This window comes from Indicator indicator, chromosome 2 (genome assembly GCF_027791375.1).
Source record: "Indicator indicator isolate 239-I01 chromosome 2, UM_Iind_1.1, whole genome shotgun sequence".
Lineage (NCBI taxonomy): Eukaryota > Metazoa > Chordata > Aves > Piciformes > Indicatoridae > Indicator > Indicator indicator.
Genome location: NC_072011.1, coordinates 35849531 through 35866111, shown reverse-complemented (window position 1 = coordinate 35866111; position 16581 = coordinate 35849531). Strand labels below are relative to the sequence as shown.

The 16581-nt window shown below is 35.0% G+C and overlaps 1 protein-coding gene across 3 annotated transcripts in view; it reads left to right on the top strand.

The window, feature by feature from the left end:
- CEP170 (centrosomal protein 170) overlaps positions 1-16350 on the top strand; it is a 61296-nt gene extending 44946 nt beyond the window's left edge. For 2 of the 3 annotated variants that reach the window (XM_054392734.1, XM_054392725.1), the window contains exons 13-19: positions 2319-2553; positions 5991-6138; positions 7589-7756; positions 8040-8128; positions 12383-12476; positions 14759-14810; positions 16057-16350. In XM_054392734.1, coding sequence (XP_054248709.1) covers positions 2319-2553; positions 5991-6138; positions 7589-7756; positions 8040-8128; positions 12383-12476; positions 14759-14810; positions 16057-16343 — 1073 coding nt within the window. In that variant the 3' untranslated portion in view covers positions 16344-16350. Of the gene's footprint in view, positions 1-2318; positions 2554-5990; positions 6169-7588; positions 7757-8039; positions 8129-12382; positions 12477-14758; positions 14811-16056 lie in introns of all 3 variants that reach the window. The other variant, XM_054392742.1, reaches the window with a different exon arrangement.
- Positions 16351-16581: the final 231 nt, after the last annotated feature.

Here is a 16581-nt window from a genome sequence, read left to right as displayed (position 1 = left end):
GCTGGGTTTGTGACCTAGCTGTCATTGTGAATAGTAAGCAGATGGGTTGATCAAAGCTATTGAGGTATCTAAAAAAAAAAACAAAACCACAACAACAAAACAGCACAACAAAAAAAACCCAATGGTTTGGAGTATATTCACAGTATGGTGATATATATCAGATAAGGAATTGCACAATAGCTTTCAGTATACCTGCATAAACTACAAACACATTTTGGGGCTGCATAATGTTTCAGTAGTATCAAAAGTATGTATGTGCATACATGTGCCTAGCTTACTGGTAACCATGCTTGGATATTGCTTGTGCTGTTGCATGACATTGGTTGTCATGAATCATATAGCTTTGAGATTTTTACTCTTAAGCCTACAGTAACTTTTCCCCCATATTAATAAGAAAGCTATTGCTAATATAAAAACAAATAACATTTTAAGGCCTCAAAATCTAATGGTCTTAAAACATGTAGGAAGGTTTTGTGGTATGATGTAGACAGTTATTACTGATGTCATTTCAGTTAGTATCTCTAAAATGTTGAAGCTTTTACAAAATTGAGCATTTTTGATTGAATGTATAATTAAAGAATCTTTTCCTAAAAACGTGGGTGGAAAAGAGGACCTAAGACTAATATCATAAATATATTTTATTTAAACAAGTGATTCTAATCTGAATGTTCTAATACAAATTAACAAGATAAAACACTATTTTGTACACAGAGAAATTCAAGCTTCTTCAGATCCAGATCCTGATGTTGAAACTTACATTGGTAGAGTACTAGAAATCAAGTCTGTTTCTGATATTTTACTTCTCATTCTTTTTGTTTTTTGTTTTTAAATACATGATTACATACGCTCTTTGTACAGTGCTGAGTTGCTGGGCTACCTCACTTGAGAGGATTTTAAGATAAATTTCATATTTGTTTTGATGCATATAATTTGAACTGGTACAAAGAATTTGAACAAAAATTGATAAAATGTGCTCTTTGGACTTTGGTCATAAATTGCTTGCATGCTATTGCTGGGGAAATGTGCTTTTTCTGCTTATATTCTGCTTCCTTAAGATGAAAACATTTTTAAAACCTCTAAAAAGAGCAGTAAGTGACTGGAGAGACATTTTTATTTTCTTCAAAAAAGTTAGAATATTAAAAAAAAACAAACCCAAACAAACAATAAAAGTGGACATGGCTTGAAGCCCACATTTAAACCTTAAAAAATTACAGAAGCATATTTTTGTTCTCAGTTACTAAAAATGCATTACTTTGATGGGAGGGATCTAAAGCTTATACACCAACATCATATTCTATATACTTTAGGCTTCGAGACCATTAGACAACATTTTTTTCTTGACTAAAAATTACTTTCATTATTTTGTTACTTGAAGTATACATCAATATGTATTTATCTGTCTTGATTTTTAGATGTTTCAGGAGAAATTATTGTTACTTCTTGCATTTTTCTTATGGTAAAAATAGTACACATTACTTGAATCTGTTATTTTTAAATTACCAAGAGTTGATCACACACTTTTTAAAATTTCTGCAAGAATTTAATAGATTGTTGTGATAAACATTCCCTTACACTCTCTTCTTGCAATGAATGTTTAAGGACAACAAATCTGAAATGCATTTTCTAGACTTCAGTCATTTGTAGGGGGTCAAGAGCCTCCTGCTTAGCTTCAGTTCTCTTAACACTTCAGGCTGTCTTCAGCAGCATAGGTGGCTCTATATGCTTTATGTGCTGCATGTGAGAACGTGCTTTTTGCTCTGAGGCTGCTGGTTTTGAAGATGTGCTGCTGATTTTTGTAACAGTAGTAATTGTAATGAATTTTTTCTTTACTAAATGCATCAGCCATCATCTAAGTTTTTGATACTTTCCTTGTGTAAGCAAACATTCCAGGCTTGGTGTTAGCTCCATCCTTTCTTTTATGCCTCTTCGGGGATTTTTTGTGTTTCACATAAACCTTGAACGAAACATGGGATAAACTCTGCAGAAAAAGTGCAGCCAGGCTATATACTTAAATGTTAACGAATTGGGCCCTTGGTTTGTAATAGTTTGCTTAAGCTCATACAAAATTAGTGGCTTTTATGTTTATTCCACTCATCGCTATACAAAGAGCATCTGTTTCATGTTTTTGTTATCAATATTTATTATTTAACGCAAATTTTTTAGTCTTTTTTTAAGATCTAGTAAATAAACCTTTTGTTGAGGTATCTGGGGACTGATAATGAATAGTTGTGCATTTTTGTGATGTTACTGAAATAATACTATTTTTTCCTTATTAAAGATGCAATAATAATTCTCTTTTAATAATTAAACTAATTTAGTAAGCGCAAGATGGAGGCGCTTTCCTACAGATTATGCTTCCACCTCAGAAGATGAATTTGGATCAAACCGTAATTCCCCTAAACATACCCGTCTGCGTACCTCTCCAGCCCTGAAAACCACACGACTGCAGAGCACTGGGACAGCAACTCTAAGTAGCAATACCTTCAAGCACAGAATAAAAGAACAGGAAGACTACATATGTGACTGGACTGCTCACCGAGAAGAAATAGCAAGGTTGGTTTGAAAGGAGATTTGTCCCCAACCAGTTATACAGATATATATATATAGAACAAAGAGAGGTAATAGATTTTCTGTATCAATCTGCTTACCGTTTTCATTCAGTAACTGAATGGGTAATTAAACATTTTTCTTATGAAGAATTCTGGCAGACAGAACACTCATGTTACCAGCACATCTCTTTGTAATGGAAAATAGTAGTCATACCTGATTTCTGATAGCCAGATCCCAGAGTATGAACTTCTGGTTGCATTAGTGGGACTTGCAGATTTATACTCTGTGTAGAACTTTGTTGCTAATGATGTATTTCCTGAGGCTGAAGTATTTTTGATTTTGTACTGCTTTTACATTCATATTGAGGTAAAATTTCAGGTTAATGCATAGGTAAGGTGAGTGAAAGCCAGCCTGGCTGACTCAAACTGGCCAACAGAAGGGCTCCGTACTATAAACATGGTCCCTATAAACTGGAGAGTTTAGTAGGGACCAGCTCTTCTCCTGATGGCTGCCATCCATGGAGGCTCTCGCCCATCATTCTGCTCTCAAAGGCAACTCCCCTGTTTGCTGTGGCCGACACATTTTCATTGGAGCTATGGTACTTGCAGTGCTTGAGATCCAGAATTCATTGGGTGACAGGACAAGTGACTAACCAAAAGCAAATGAGTACAAGTTACTCCTCAATGTTCTGATTGGACACAAGAGGAAAGTTTTTCACAACGAGGATCAACAGCCATTGGAATAATCTCCCCAGCAAAGTGGCAGAGACCCGAACATTGGACACTTGTAAAATTAAGCTGGACAGGGTACTCAGCCATCTTGGCTAAACTCTGTTTTTGCCAGGAAAGGTTGGGCCAGATGACCCTTGAGGTCCCTTCCAACCTGGTATGAGTAACAGAGAGAGGAAGAAGTGGTTTTGGCAACATGAGAGACTGTGTTGCCGTTTTAGTTTTTGATTTATCTAGACATTATTTCATGTTAGGTATTTTCTGGTTTAAATCCTGTATATTCCTCAAAAAGTCATTTCTATTGCGAGTTGCTGAGATTAGTGTAGCAATTCCTCCATTATTGCTAATAGCACTCTGCTTCAAGTGAACAAAGGAAAAAGGTAGTCAGTTTGACATTCTGGTAACCAATTATTCCCAAATCATGCAATACCCAGGCAGTGAAAAGTTCAAATACCTTGCTCTGAATAAATAAAACTGTCAGTATATAAATGTTATTTAAAACTTAGATGGCAGTGTTCAGTTTCTGAACCTTTCCATATAACTTCATTTGGAAGCAAAAACAAGAAAAGTGTTTTTCTTTTAAAATTAATCTTAACACTGCAGCCTCACAGATGTGAAGCGTTGTGTTTCGTACTGTAGGGGGTTTTGTTTGCTTTTCTGGTAATATTTTTCAATGTTTGCTTTTCTAGTGTGTCTAGAGAGAGTCTTGCAGAATCTTGATAAATCATGAAATAAACATCTTCAGGGATATCTTGCTGAAACATCTCTTTCTTTCCAAGAACCAAAAAGTTACAGATGGATATATGGAAACATGTGTCTGTGTGGGGAAAAGAATTTGGAATAGCCATAGCATATTACTTTCTTCTTACAATGAGTGCTGCTGAACCACTCCGTCATTTAAATGTCTTGGTACATTTTGCTCATTTAGGAGAACTGGCTATAGCTTACTGTCACACTGAAACTAGTTCCAGATTTCGTTCACTTTACTAGAGTTTGTCTAACAACTTGCTTGCCACCTCTGTTAGAGTAGACATCTGACATTTTGTGTAATTTTGATTGCTTGTTAAGAACTCAGTTGAAGTGTCTGTGGCATATTGAAGCACTGATGATTCCTGTGGAGAGTTAATTCTTGGTTGATTGATGCTACTGTTGATTATGGTATTTAGTGACATTTGTTTTCTGGAGGACATACTGATAATTGACATTTTGTGGTTTTTATTGTCATCACAACTATTCATTTAATACCAAAATTTGTCCTAGAAATTCAAACATGATTATTAGCAACTTCTCTGTTTTCAAAAAAGAGTGATATGGTTGTGTGAAACAAAGGAAGTAGGTGCTCTAATACCTCTGCTACTTACAATATTAGCTTAAACCTTGGAGTTTTACTCTTATACATATGTATAAGAAGAAAAAATATAATTAGGTTAATTTAGTTAATGTAATTTATTAAAACAAGCATTTGACTTGGTGTCTGTTTTAGTTATCCCAACTATATGTGTATCTGTGCTGGACAAGGCTGCATTTTGTTGCAGGTTGCTGATGGTTAGCCACAAAATCCAGTGTTGGAATTTGAATAGAAATTTCTCGAATTCTGTTTGCCTTTCTAGTCTAAATTCTGCTGACCAAGAATTAAACTATCTCTAGGTCAGTGTTTGGACTTGAAGGCAAAGTGAACAAGCAGAAAGAAGCCCACCTTTAACAAGCACTGGCCAGTAAAATGTGCATCACTGTCATGGCTCTGCAACTCCTTCCACTTCAGTGGTGGGTGCTGCTGTTCACAGAGTACTTGGTGGTGCAGAATTAACACTGTTAAATTCTCTGCCTTCGGTCGTTTCAGACAGAAGTATGAAAGGGGATCTCTTGGTGGGCTGCTCTGAATTCTGTGTCTTCTGAACTGCTTGATCCATGAGGTGCCATATTTAGTAGGAGGCATTTAGCCCTTGCTCTCTCTTGCAGATTTTTTTTTTTTTTACTTCCTTCTTTTGGGAAGTGTCCTGGAGAAAAGTAGCACAGGCAGAGCTAGTCAAGCCTTCTCCCTGTCCTGAGCAGAGCAAAAGAACAGAGCTTTTTTATATGGCAGATTAGAAGAAAGGAAAAGCAATCTTCATCTAACAATCCAGGTGTATTCATGTAGTGCTATCATATCCATGTGTTTAGAGACATGTTGGGTTTTTTTTCCAACTAGAAAGCTTGCCTTGATTAAATTTGAGGATTTATGGCATTGGTCTGGAATTTCAGACCAGCAGCTTGATTTGAGTGAACTTGCAGAGCTGCTAGATAATTAGAGGTCCTGAAGTTCTTTGAAAATGGGTCATATAAGTTATATATAAGTATAAGTTAAATGTCTTCTGGATGTTTCAGATTTACTGCCTGTACCCAGGTCCTCTGTGCAGTATTTTTAGCATGTTTCCTGTGCATCTCATCTTACTGGATTTACTGCATGTTGCATGTCTCTTCCTGGGACTCTAGAAAGAAAACAAGAATGTTCTGTCTTTTGAGATTGCCCTCTACCTTCTTCCTCTAGAAAGGCTTCAGTTAAAAATTTGCTTTTACACATCTATAAATAAATTTTCAGTGTAGAAAGGCATATGCATTTTTCACAGCACAGCTGTCAGGAACTAGGGCTTAGAAGCTCAAAGGTTGCAGATTGTGCTCTACTGGTTCAGAAGTATTTGTAGGGGAGAATGTAACACTCTCTTTATTATTTAGGATCAGTCAAGATCTGGCTCTCATCGCACGGGAAATCAACGATGTAGCAGGAGAGATAGATTCAGTGACTTCATCAGGCACTGCCCCCAGTACCACAGTAAGCACTGCTGCCACCACCCCTGGCTCTGCCATAGACACTAGAGAAGAGGTAGGAGATCTTCATGGAGAAATGCATAAGGTTCTTCCTTTTCTTTATTTCTTTTGCTTTTAGCATTTTGCATAGCCTTTTTTAATTAATTCCCTTCAACCCATATGCATGACCTCTATGTTCCTTTTTTGATTTGAAGTTCCTTTACATTTCAACAAACATCCCAGAAATTATTCTATGAACCCAGCTTGCTAAGAGAATGCATACTATCTCTCGCTCTTTTTTTTCCACGAAACACAGGACAAGATAGTTACTTGTTTCTTGCTTATCTGTAGCCTTAGATACCATTGGATAGTATCTAAGTGCATTTAAAGATACTGATATGTATGCAGAAATATATGTAAATGTATACATTTAATATTCCATATAACTATTAAAAATAAAAAAGTCCCTCTTTTCACAGATGACATAAAAGTTTCATTTTCTATATACTGAAATACGTAGGTACCATCAGTTAACAATAACTGTAGCTTTTCTTTCTTAGGGACATTGTTATAATGACATCATCAAAAACTGCCTTGAAATAAGTTTGTCTTGTGCTTTTAATAATTCTTACTTTCATTGACTATCTCTGTTGTGCTGTTCTATGAATATATTGACTAACTTGTTCTAGTAACCATCACAGGTCTAACACTGGTAAAGATGTTAATCTGAATTTAAATCATCACTTTCTACCATATTACAATTCATCCTAATATGTTGTAAATGTTTACTGGATTTTTTTCCTTCATAGTATTCCTTTCAAAATGTGTTCATTGATTTTTGTGTGTATAATGTTTAATACATTAATTTAGTGTGTTTTAGTATAATACTGTCTTTTTCTGTGGAAAAAAAGGATATAAACAGTGAAATCTGTGACTGAGACCTCAGAAAAATTTTAAATGCATACTTTTTTTTTTTTGGTCTTTAATCTTTATGGACTTATAGCTAAACTTCAAAGAAGTAAAGTGCTCCTTTTCTCAGAGACATTTAGATCACTCATTTTTATATTACTAAATAATTACTTTTGTTCTTTAAAAACTATTTATATATTGTATAGTTTTTACATACTACAGGTGGCAATACCTCCTTTAAGTAGGTTTTTGTAGCAATATGCTTAATCTGGAAAAAAACTCTAATTTTGATAGTAATGTGCTTTATTCCACAGATATATTTCATTAATTAAAAGAATAAAATATTCAGTACTAGTTTATAGGTACTATTATATCACCAACCCATAATCAAAATTTCTGTGGGGTACTCTAATTTTGTCATTGATGTCTGGTATTTGAGCCACATTCATTTTTACAAGCCATTGTTACATAAGAGATGCATCATTTTATGCTATTCAACAGAATTATTTTTATTTGGTAGGCTTCCTGTAAACTGTTTCAGAAGGAAAAAAGTAGTAATCTGATTTTTTCGCATGTATCCAGTAGGTTTCATAAACCATTTTTCTTTTACCCTCCAGTTGGTTGACCGAGTATTTGATGAAAGTCTCAATTTTAGAAAAATCCCTCCACTAGTGCATGCCAAACCACCAGAGGGGAATGGTCGGCCTAATGGTGCTAGACCTCAGCTGACAGATGCCCTGGATCCCCCAACAATTACCCGGAGAAGGACTTGGAGCAGAGATGAGGTGTGAACACAACAGGATTCTCTGTAGTAATGTCTGTTTTAAGCTTTTACAATTTTCTGCCCGCTGAATATTCTAGACACTCTCCTTTCTTTCCTACCTGTAGCAGGTGGCATTGCTATTGGAATTTAATTTAATTTTCAAAATATAAAAGTATCATTAGACTAATTAGAACACAACTATGATTTTTTTTTTTTTGTTTGAAACATTTCAATGGATATGGAATTGTTTGCATTTAGTTCCCGTTAAACTAATCATACTGTTTTGTATTGAAAACTTACTGCAGGTTATGGGGGACAGTTTGCTGTTGTCCTCAGTCTTCCAGTTTTCTCGCAAGATAAGACAATCCATAGACAAAACAGCTGGTAAAATCAGGTGGGTTTTTTAAATTGCTGTTATTTTTGAAAATGGCTGCTCTTAGGAACATTCCCACTAGTAGATATATATAATATTCATACAGCAAATGTTATTTAGTATCAGCTTGTGTTTTAAAAAAGCGATGTTACCTATGGCTTTTCTTACAGCATTCAGAAACATAATTTCTCCATTATTGTTTGCGTGTATTTCACATTGTGAATTATGTTATATACAATATGCTTACTCTCAAAAGCTGTTCAACTTCATTCTGCAGAATGTATTACAAGTTATGCAAAAGTCTGCAACTTGTTCAAGCCTAATCAGTCTGTGAGTGCATGCTTTTATTTACTTTAATAGCTGAGCTCAAAAAAGGAGCAAATAAATACAAGCAGTGTGGAGTACTTAAGTGCAAGCATTTTTTGAAAGTCACCTTAAACCTGGAAACAGAAACAAAATACCATGTTTTATTTTGAGCATAATTCTCTTCAAAAATACAGGGACACCCATAAGGAACTCTGCTTACCAATATATATTTCTCTTTTCCTTTTAAAGCTGCATCATTGGAATAAGAATCTTTCTTACTGACTGACTTATTTGTGATAGGCATCTAGAATGATTGTATCAAGAAGCCTCAGAAGCAGTAGATAACTACTTTTTTCATTATACTGAGTTTTCTTGATGACTGGCAGTTTCTGATCTGTAAATATGTTGCTAGCACACCTCTAGCTTATTTAACGTACAAATTTGAATTCAGTCCAATGAGTTAAAAGAAATTTATATACATTAATCCATTCTGAGGAAAGCAGATAGCTGTAAAATCAAGTCTTGAACTTTTCTGATTAATTTTCCAGGCTTAAAAGGCAAGTCAGTCACATTCTAATGAATGTAATAGCAATATGATCATGTATGATATTATAAATACAAGCATATCTATAAATATTTTGTATACATTTAAAGAAAGTGATGTTGCTTATTTCTATAAAAATACATGGGGAAAACTGTCATTAATAATTATTTAGCATATTCCTTAGAGCTGTGATTCAAACTTCCTTTTCCTGCTGCTCAGAATGAATTTGAATAATATGTTATTCTTAATATCATGAGTACTTTGAATCAGAACAACAGCAGTAGTTTTAGAATTGTTTTTTAGAGAGCATGTAAGGTAGCTGGAGTCTATTACAGATTTTACCTTAGCATTGTTTTGATGTACTTATATAAGTCAAAGCAACTGGTGTACTTCTCTTCCTTTTACAGGAGTTAAGCCAGTTAAAATTTCTGCCCAGAATAAATACAATGAGAATCAGTCAGGATTTGTCCAGCTAGCTGTTGTGTATTTTTTCCAGAGTGCTTGAACCTGGAAGAAGAGGAGAAATTTTTAGAGGCATAAGTAGGAGTAAGCCAGTGAGTGAGTCTGTATTTTACAAGTCCCCCCTCAAGTTTCTTTTTCACCAATGTAAACCTCTCACCCAAGAGCCCAGTGTAGAACAATTACAGTCTCTACAAACTCCATCATAAATTCTAAAAACTTGCATCCTTCCTGCCTACATTGAAGTGCTTTAGTGCATGTGAACCCTCTTCTTTCTGTAATATTTCAGTTGCAATAGCTAGCTTTACAAAATGTTTTGCTTTGGCTAAAATATTAAGAACAAATATTTTCACTCATTCTTGACAAGCAGATCATCGGAAATTAAATGTGTTAAAATTTATCATGGAAGTAAATTGAGGATAATAAATATATTTTATTTTTGCTTGACCAGTTTCTCCCAAGCTTCCCCACTGACATTACCTATATATTGGAAAACAGAAATTTTCTGAGTTCAAATGAGGTTTGTCATCATTCCTCCTTTATATCAAGAGATAGGATCGAGAGAAGCTTTTGACATTGTATTCCTCATCTACATTCTCCCACTGCTGGCCAAACTGTTGTTTTTCCACAAGTCCTAGTGTGCTGTTTGAACCAGGTTCAAATGCTTGGTTCTGACCTTTCAGCAAATCCTCTCTATATTTGTAATTTTTTTCAGAATAAGCTCATAGCTTGGGTTTTGCTAATTTACTTTTCTGTAATTTATTTTTATTCTTTATCTGTATGATGAGTTAATTTCTTACCTGCTAGTGTACACAAACCTACGTTATACTTAAAAATTCTGCAGCATTCTTGTCACGTGTCCTATAACCCATTCTTTGCTAATAAAATACTATAATAGCTTCTCAGGAAAAAAGATGTGCAGTTTATTTTCTTTTTTGTCTTTTATGTGTTACAATTAGTTTGCAGGAATTTTCAGAGATCGAAGGACAAGGTAAGTGGGTTTTGCAGTGAGAAGATTTACATGCTTTTATCAATGTTCTACAACATGAATGCAGTGTTACTGGCTTGCTTTGTAGCAGACAAGTACCTCTTCAGTTACACAAAGTGCTCAGGACAGTTCTGGTACTACTTGATGGTCTCTGCAGTTTGCTGTGCATCCTAAAAAGTGGAGTGAAATAAAAATGGGGCCTGAACACAACCAAATAATGACCTTCAGGCAAATTTGCCCTAGAAAGCAGGGAAATACAAGAGCAGAGGGCAGCAGACATAAATAAGTTATTTTAATTTAAAGAGTATGGTTAGAAGGAGGAGGATCAAAGGAGAGCGAGATGAAGAGCCCCAGGAAGTTAGTGTACTAAATGAAGAATGTGAAAAGGAAGTAAGACTTCCTAAAGTAATAGCAAAACCAAATTGGCCTGTCCACTTTATAGCAGAAATAATATTTTTTAAATTACTGCTTTCCTTTCTTTTCTCTTTTTTGTTGTTAATAAAATTACCTATGAAATGGAGAGCTGTCAGATTTTAAGAAAAAAGAGCATCTGTAAAAGGAGACCACACACACAAGCGAAGCCATTAATCACATACATAAAGACAAGCAATTTAATGTAACACGATGAAGAAGATAAAACACATGCAGTATCACAATAACTTCTATATTTATTCTGCTAGTGCTGTTTATTGCTAATTTATTTTCCATGTTCCTACTTGTTTCCTGTTTGATGCAAATGTCATTAAAGTACAGAAAATACAGCTTCATAAGATACTCTGTATACTGATATTCTAGGAGTCACCTGGGTTTTTTAGTGTATGATACTATAAAGGATTTATTTTGGTCTACTTTTTCTTTATTTGTTTATTTTAACTTATCAGTTTCCTGTTGTAATTGCACTTTCTGGTACCCAGGTTTGCAGGCTTACACCTTTGCAAGCTTTTTTTATTCAGTTACAGGACATAAAAGCAATCTGATGATCAGCTTTGTCACAGGATGGTTAACACTACTTGAGGACATAGCGTTTCATGTTTTCTTCACTGTAGTTGTGATTACTTCTAATTTACTCTTTCCCTTCCACAACAAGAAGTATGTACTAGTGTTTGCTCTTTGTATTGCTTTGTAAGTTCATACACTAAAGGTACTTGGGGGAAGTGGTCACTTGCCTCAATCTCATGACATTGTGTTGTGTCCCTGCCCATGGCAGGGCGGGTTGGAACTAGATGATCCTTGAGGTCCCTTCCAACCCTAACAGTTCTATGATTCTGTAAGAGCACAACTTGCTCTAAGTGAAACATCTGACAAAACAGGTTCTGAAGCAGCAGTGAGGGAAGACTTCAAATGAGTTAAAGCAGCTTCTGGATGGGCTGTCTTGAGAGTATCTATGTGGTGATAAGACAGGGTAGATGCTTCAAAAAGCTGGACTTAGTTTTTGTTTTCATTGTCATATCATAAATATATTTACCACAGCAAAGAAGGAGAAGCATAAATAAGAGGAATCTCACAGTATGTTTCACAAATAATAGAAGTTATTTCTTTGAACATGTAATACAAGTGACACATAGTACTAAATCATTTTTATACAAGTTGCATGTTGAGACTTTTTGATAAAATGCATTTTTCTTTTAATTTCATGGTGGTTTATTTTTCATGAGTTTAATATAAAATGCAAATGTAAAACAGCTGCATTTATTTGCCAGCTTTCAATGCTGTAGAAAAAACATCAGCTGAGTCTTTTCAACACCATAAGCAAGTATTTAGCTACAGAAGAGCCATTTTAATGTCAATAAAAATGATAGTGCTGAACTGTATGCTTTTCAAATTGAAGCTCTATGGTTGGATTTTGTCAGTTTTCAGTATTTCAAATTTTACTTTTATTCAGTGCTCCCTATGCCGCTTTCTTGTATGTTATCTAATCATTCAGATTTGTTTATTTTTGTCTTATTTTAAACACTGTTCTTGAATTTCTTTCTTTTAGAATATTATTTAAGGACAAAGACAGAAATTGGGAAGAAATTGAAAACAAGTTGCGAGCTGAAAGTGAAGTTCCTATTGTGAAAACATCAAGCATGGTATGAACAGTTAACTTTACTCTGACTGAGCCTCTTACCTAATTGTTAAATAGTCAGCAGAGTAATGTGTTATTTTCAATATCAACCTTAAAAGGTTTTATTTAAACACTTAGTATATTTTGAGAATAAACCTAATCTTTAATAATTATGAAGGTTTACTATATTGAAAAAAAAAACCAAGATGTAGGGGAAATTTTAAATTTTCAGATAGGGAATGCAGTGAAGAGGAGACAGACTATATACAGACCATCAATGCTTTTAACAGAAGGTAACTAACATTAGTTTGAATGCTGGATTGCTTTTTAATTAACTTTTTTTACAATCTAAGGACTACCTACTGATTGTTAATACTTTCAATACCACTTATTAATATTTAGGTCAATAGTTGTATTTTGCTGTATGTGAATGAAAATAATCTGTTGACACATTGCAGTAAAAGCACTCTTCAACAAAAAAAATAAACAGTGGATTTTGTGTGGAAGTGAAAACCTTAGAGGAATAGCTACCTGTAGTTGATTCCTGTAGCCTTCTACCTCTTCCTTCTTAGGGCCATTTCGTGATGAGACTTCATGACAATGTTAGGGAAGGGAGCATGGATGTTGTTTCTTGGTAGCTTCTCCTCTGTTTCTAAACACAAGAGCTTAAGGGTTGAAAAATATATCTGCCTGTGAGAGCAGGTGGAAAGTCTTAGCTACATTATCCCATCTGGAATGTTGTGCTGTTAAGGATGTCAGCTTACTGAGGCAGTTTTCTCTTCTGAGGGAAAGATGAGAGAGGAATCTTCTTCTCACCTACTTTGCACTGGACTGCTCAGAAACAAAAAGGTGAACACATTTCCTCTGGCATTGAACTGGCTGGCACTTCTCTCTTAGCTACTAAACTCATCCAGACTGATTTGTTGTTTGTTTTTTTTTCCTCTGGAATTATTAAAAAGTCTAAAGATTGATATATTTTTAAGAGCAATCATTAGTTGCTCAGTGTTAGAATTTAATAGATACACTGACAGTCTGGGTGTTTTAAAGTTTAATTAAGGAAATTATTAATGGAATTTTCTAGTTTTAGAAATATGGTAATAGAAAAAAATTTCTCTTACGCATTTCCAGAAGAAGATTGGAGTTTAGTGTTATATATTTGAAATGCCTTGAATGTGGAGTTTTAAAGCATTCATTGGAAAAGAAGATTAGTTGTATATTTATTCCTAAGATTAGCATTTTACAAAGTTTTTCCTAGTGCATTAAAGCATCCTACATTGTTTGAAAGTGTGTGAGAGTATTTTTGTTCATGCTCCAGTTTTCAAATTTCTGCTCAGTTTTCAGAGCAATATATTATTCAGATGCAGTGTTTATTTTTGCCACAGAATGTTATTAAAGGTTACCAGTTACAGTTGTTCTCTGTTGTTTGTGTTTGTGGGGCTTTTATGTCCAGTTCAATTGTGGAATCTGCCTAAAGATACTGATTTTATAAAATCCAAGGTAATCAATCTTTCTGCCACCCACAAAAATCATGTTACTAAGTACAGAATAGGTTTCTGAAATGGGTTAAATGGGTTTCTGTAAACAGTGAATTGAAAATTCCCAGCTTTTGAAGACCACTGATAGCACTCCTCAGCAGTCAGATTAACAATACACTAATCTTCAGTTGTAGGAGTTACATATTTGTCATTTCAGAATTGGTACATTCAATGATTGTTGTGTTTCTGAGTGCATTGCTGTGGCTGTATCTGTTAGCAGGTAGTGCAGAGGAGAAAAATCTGTAAAGCAAACGAGCTCTGAGGATCACCACTGATATGCTGGACAGGGTCTTATGGGCACAGAGCCAAATGGATCTAGACAAAGTCCCAGTGAAGTCATCTTACTATTCTGACTCATACCTAAATAAGGTTATAAATCACCCTATTCCATTAACGCTGGATTTAACACACTTCCTTTGAAGGTTTGCTGCTACTCTGTCCCATTTCTACAGAACTGTGGTGTCTGTAAATCTGTGCTTGCAAGGTAGTGAAGGCAGGTGAGCAAAGGAGAGAGGGAGGTTTTGTTGACCCTAGCAATTGGCCAGTGCAAAGGAGCTCTTAATTTCTGAGTGGGCCACAGATGTCCAGCCTCAAGCACTGCCACCCAGGACCTGTGGTGGCTGGCCACTACCAGCAAGGGTGTGATGTATGCTAGGGGAACAACACATAATGTATTGCAAAGCTTGAGGAGGGAGATTGTTCACTACTGAAAGTTAGTCTGTGTCTCTTTTTTATTTTTTTTCTTAATGAAATGTGTGTGTTTCTTTCCTAGGAAATATCATCAATCTTACAGGAGCTGAAACGAGTTGAGAAACAGCTGCAAGGTACAAATGCTTTTTCAGTTTTGTGGTTGCTTGCTTTTCTTTTGTTTCATTATATATTAAAAAAAAAAGTTACTGCATTCGTTTAAAATATATTCACAGTGTCAATGAAATGCTTTGGCAAAGAGACATCACCACTTTTTATTTTTAATGATGATATCTTTTTATATAGATGAGAAAAGGCTCAACTTAAAACGAAATAGTACAGAGAATCCCAGAGGAAACATTTGTGAAACATTCTTAATAGAAATATTTTTCTGGGTAAATACTGAAGAGTGAGGGACAGAGAGTCCTGAGATTAGCTTTTATAAAACAGTCTTTGACATCAGCAATACATGTGTAGCATAATTCAGGAAAAGGATGCACTTGGACTGTTAGCTCTAGGAAATATCAAAAAGAGAAACCCTATGTCTGATACAATAAAATGAAAATTTAGAATTAGCTCTTGACCTCTTCCCTTCAGATTACTGAATCCACCCTGTTGCAAATTTCTTGTATTTGCTATTTTTACCGTTTAGATCTAACCCTACAATAAAAAATGTTTTTAAAAAGAGGAGGAATTATTAGCTACCTATAGAGGGAAATTATTATTTCTGTCATGCTCTGCTATAATTTTTTTTTAAATGATAATTTATTACAAATTGTTTAGAGAAACAAGAAATGAGGCCCAGAGAAAGAGGCCAGATGAAAAGATGTTAGCTTTGGAAATAAATTAAGAGATTCTCTTAACACAAGTGTGTTAATAATACAATAAATTGAAATTGTTGTAGATGCTTCAGTATGTGAACAGAATGTCCGTCATTACACATTGAAAAGGATAAATGACTGCTCTTTCATACAGACTTCATTCAATTGTGGAATTAGCAGCTTTGGATATTTGGAGATGGGGGTGGAACGAAACAATCTAATGTTAACATTAGAGAAAAATGTGCTTTAACATTAGTAAAAATCTCATTTTTCAGTCTCTATATGCTAATTGTAGACAATTTGTCATCTTTTTTCCTGTCCACACATCAGGCAGTGTTTAGTTGGTGCAGTTTCATTTCATCTAAATTTCAGTATGCTTATATATGTATACTTAGGTGCTTTTTAAATGTATGTATCAGCTGCAAATATGTAGTGGGCACCACTTGCACAAATAAAAACAAAAGTGTGAGAACAAGATTTTCATAGGGTTTACAGTAGTAGAATATCACCTTTTTTTTTATGGTTTGTTCCTTGACACGTTTATCTTTTCTTGATTGCTTAGCAATTAATGCTATGATCGACCCTGATGGTACCCTGGATGCTCTGAGCAACTTGGGATTTGGCAGCCCCATCTTACCAGCTCAGCCAAAGCCAAAGTCCAGTCCTGTTTCTCAAAGCAGCCGCCCTCAAGTGCAGGCAAACTGCCAGCCCGAAGCTCGAGCTCTTCGACCCGCTGCCGGCCCTGTTGCAGCTGAATTTGAGCATGCTGAATCTGAGTCAGATTTCAGCATACGTTTCAATAGGTTTAACCCAGATGGGGAGGAGGAAGATTCTACCCTGCGTGAGTGACATCTCATTGTCGATACAAAAACTTTTCATGTGAAATGTTTAGGTATAAAGGAAAAATTACAATTTTGGTTTTATAATTAGGAAGAAAAAAGGCTTGGTCAAACAGCAGTTGATTTATTAAACCAATTTTCTTTAACTGTGATACTTTGATTGTTACACAAATCCTTTTCAAATCATAAAGATATGCATAGGATACCGGTGTAGGAAAGCAGATTGTGGCAGGTTTGCCCTTTGTGGT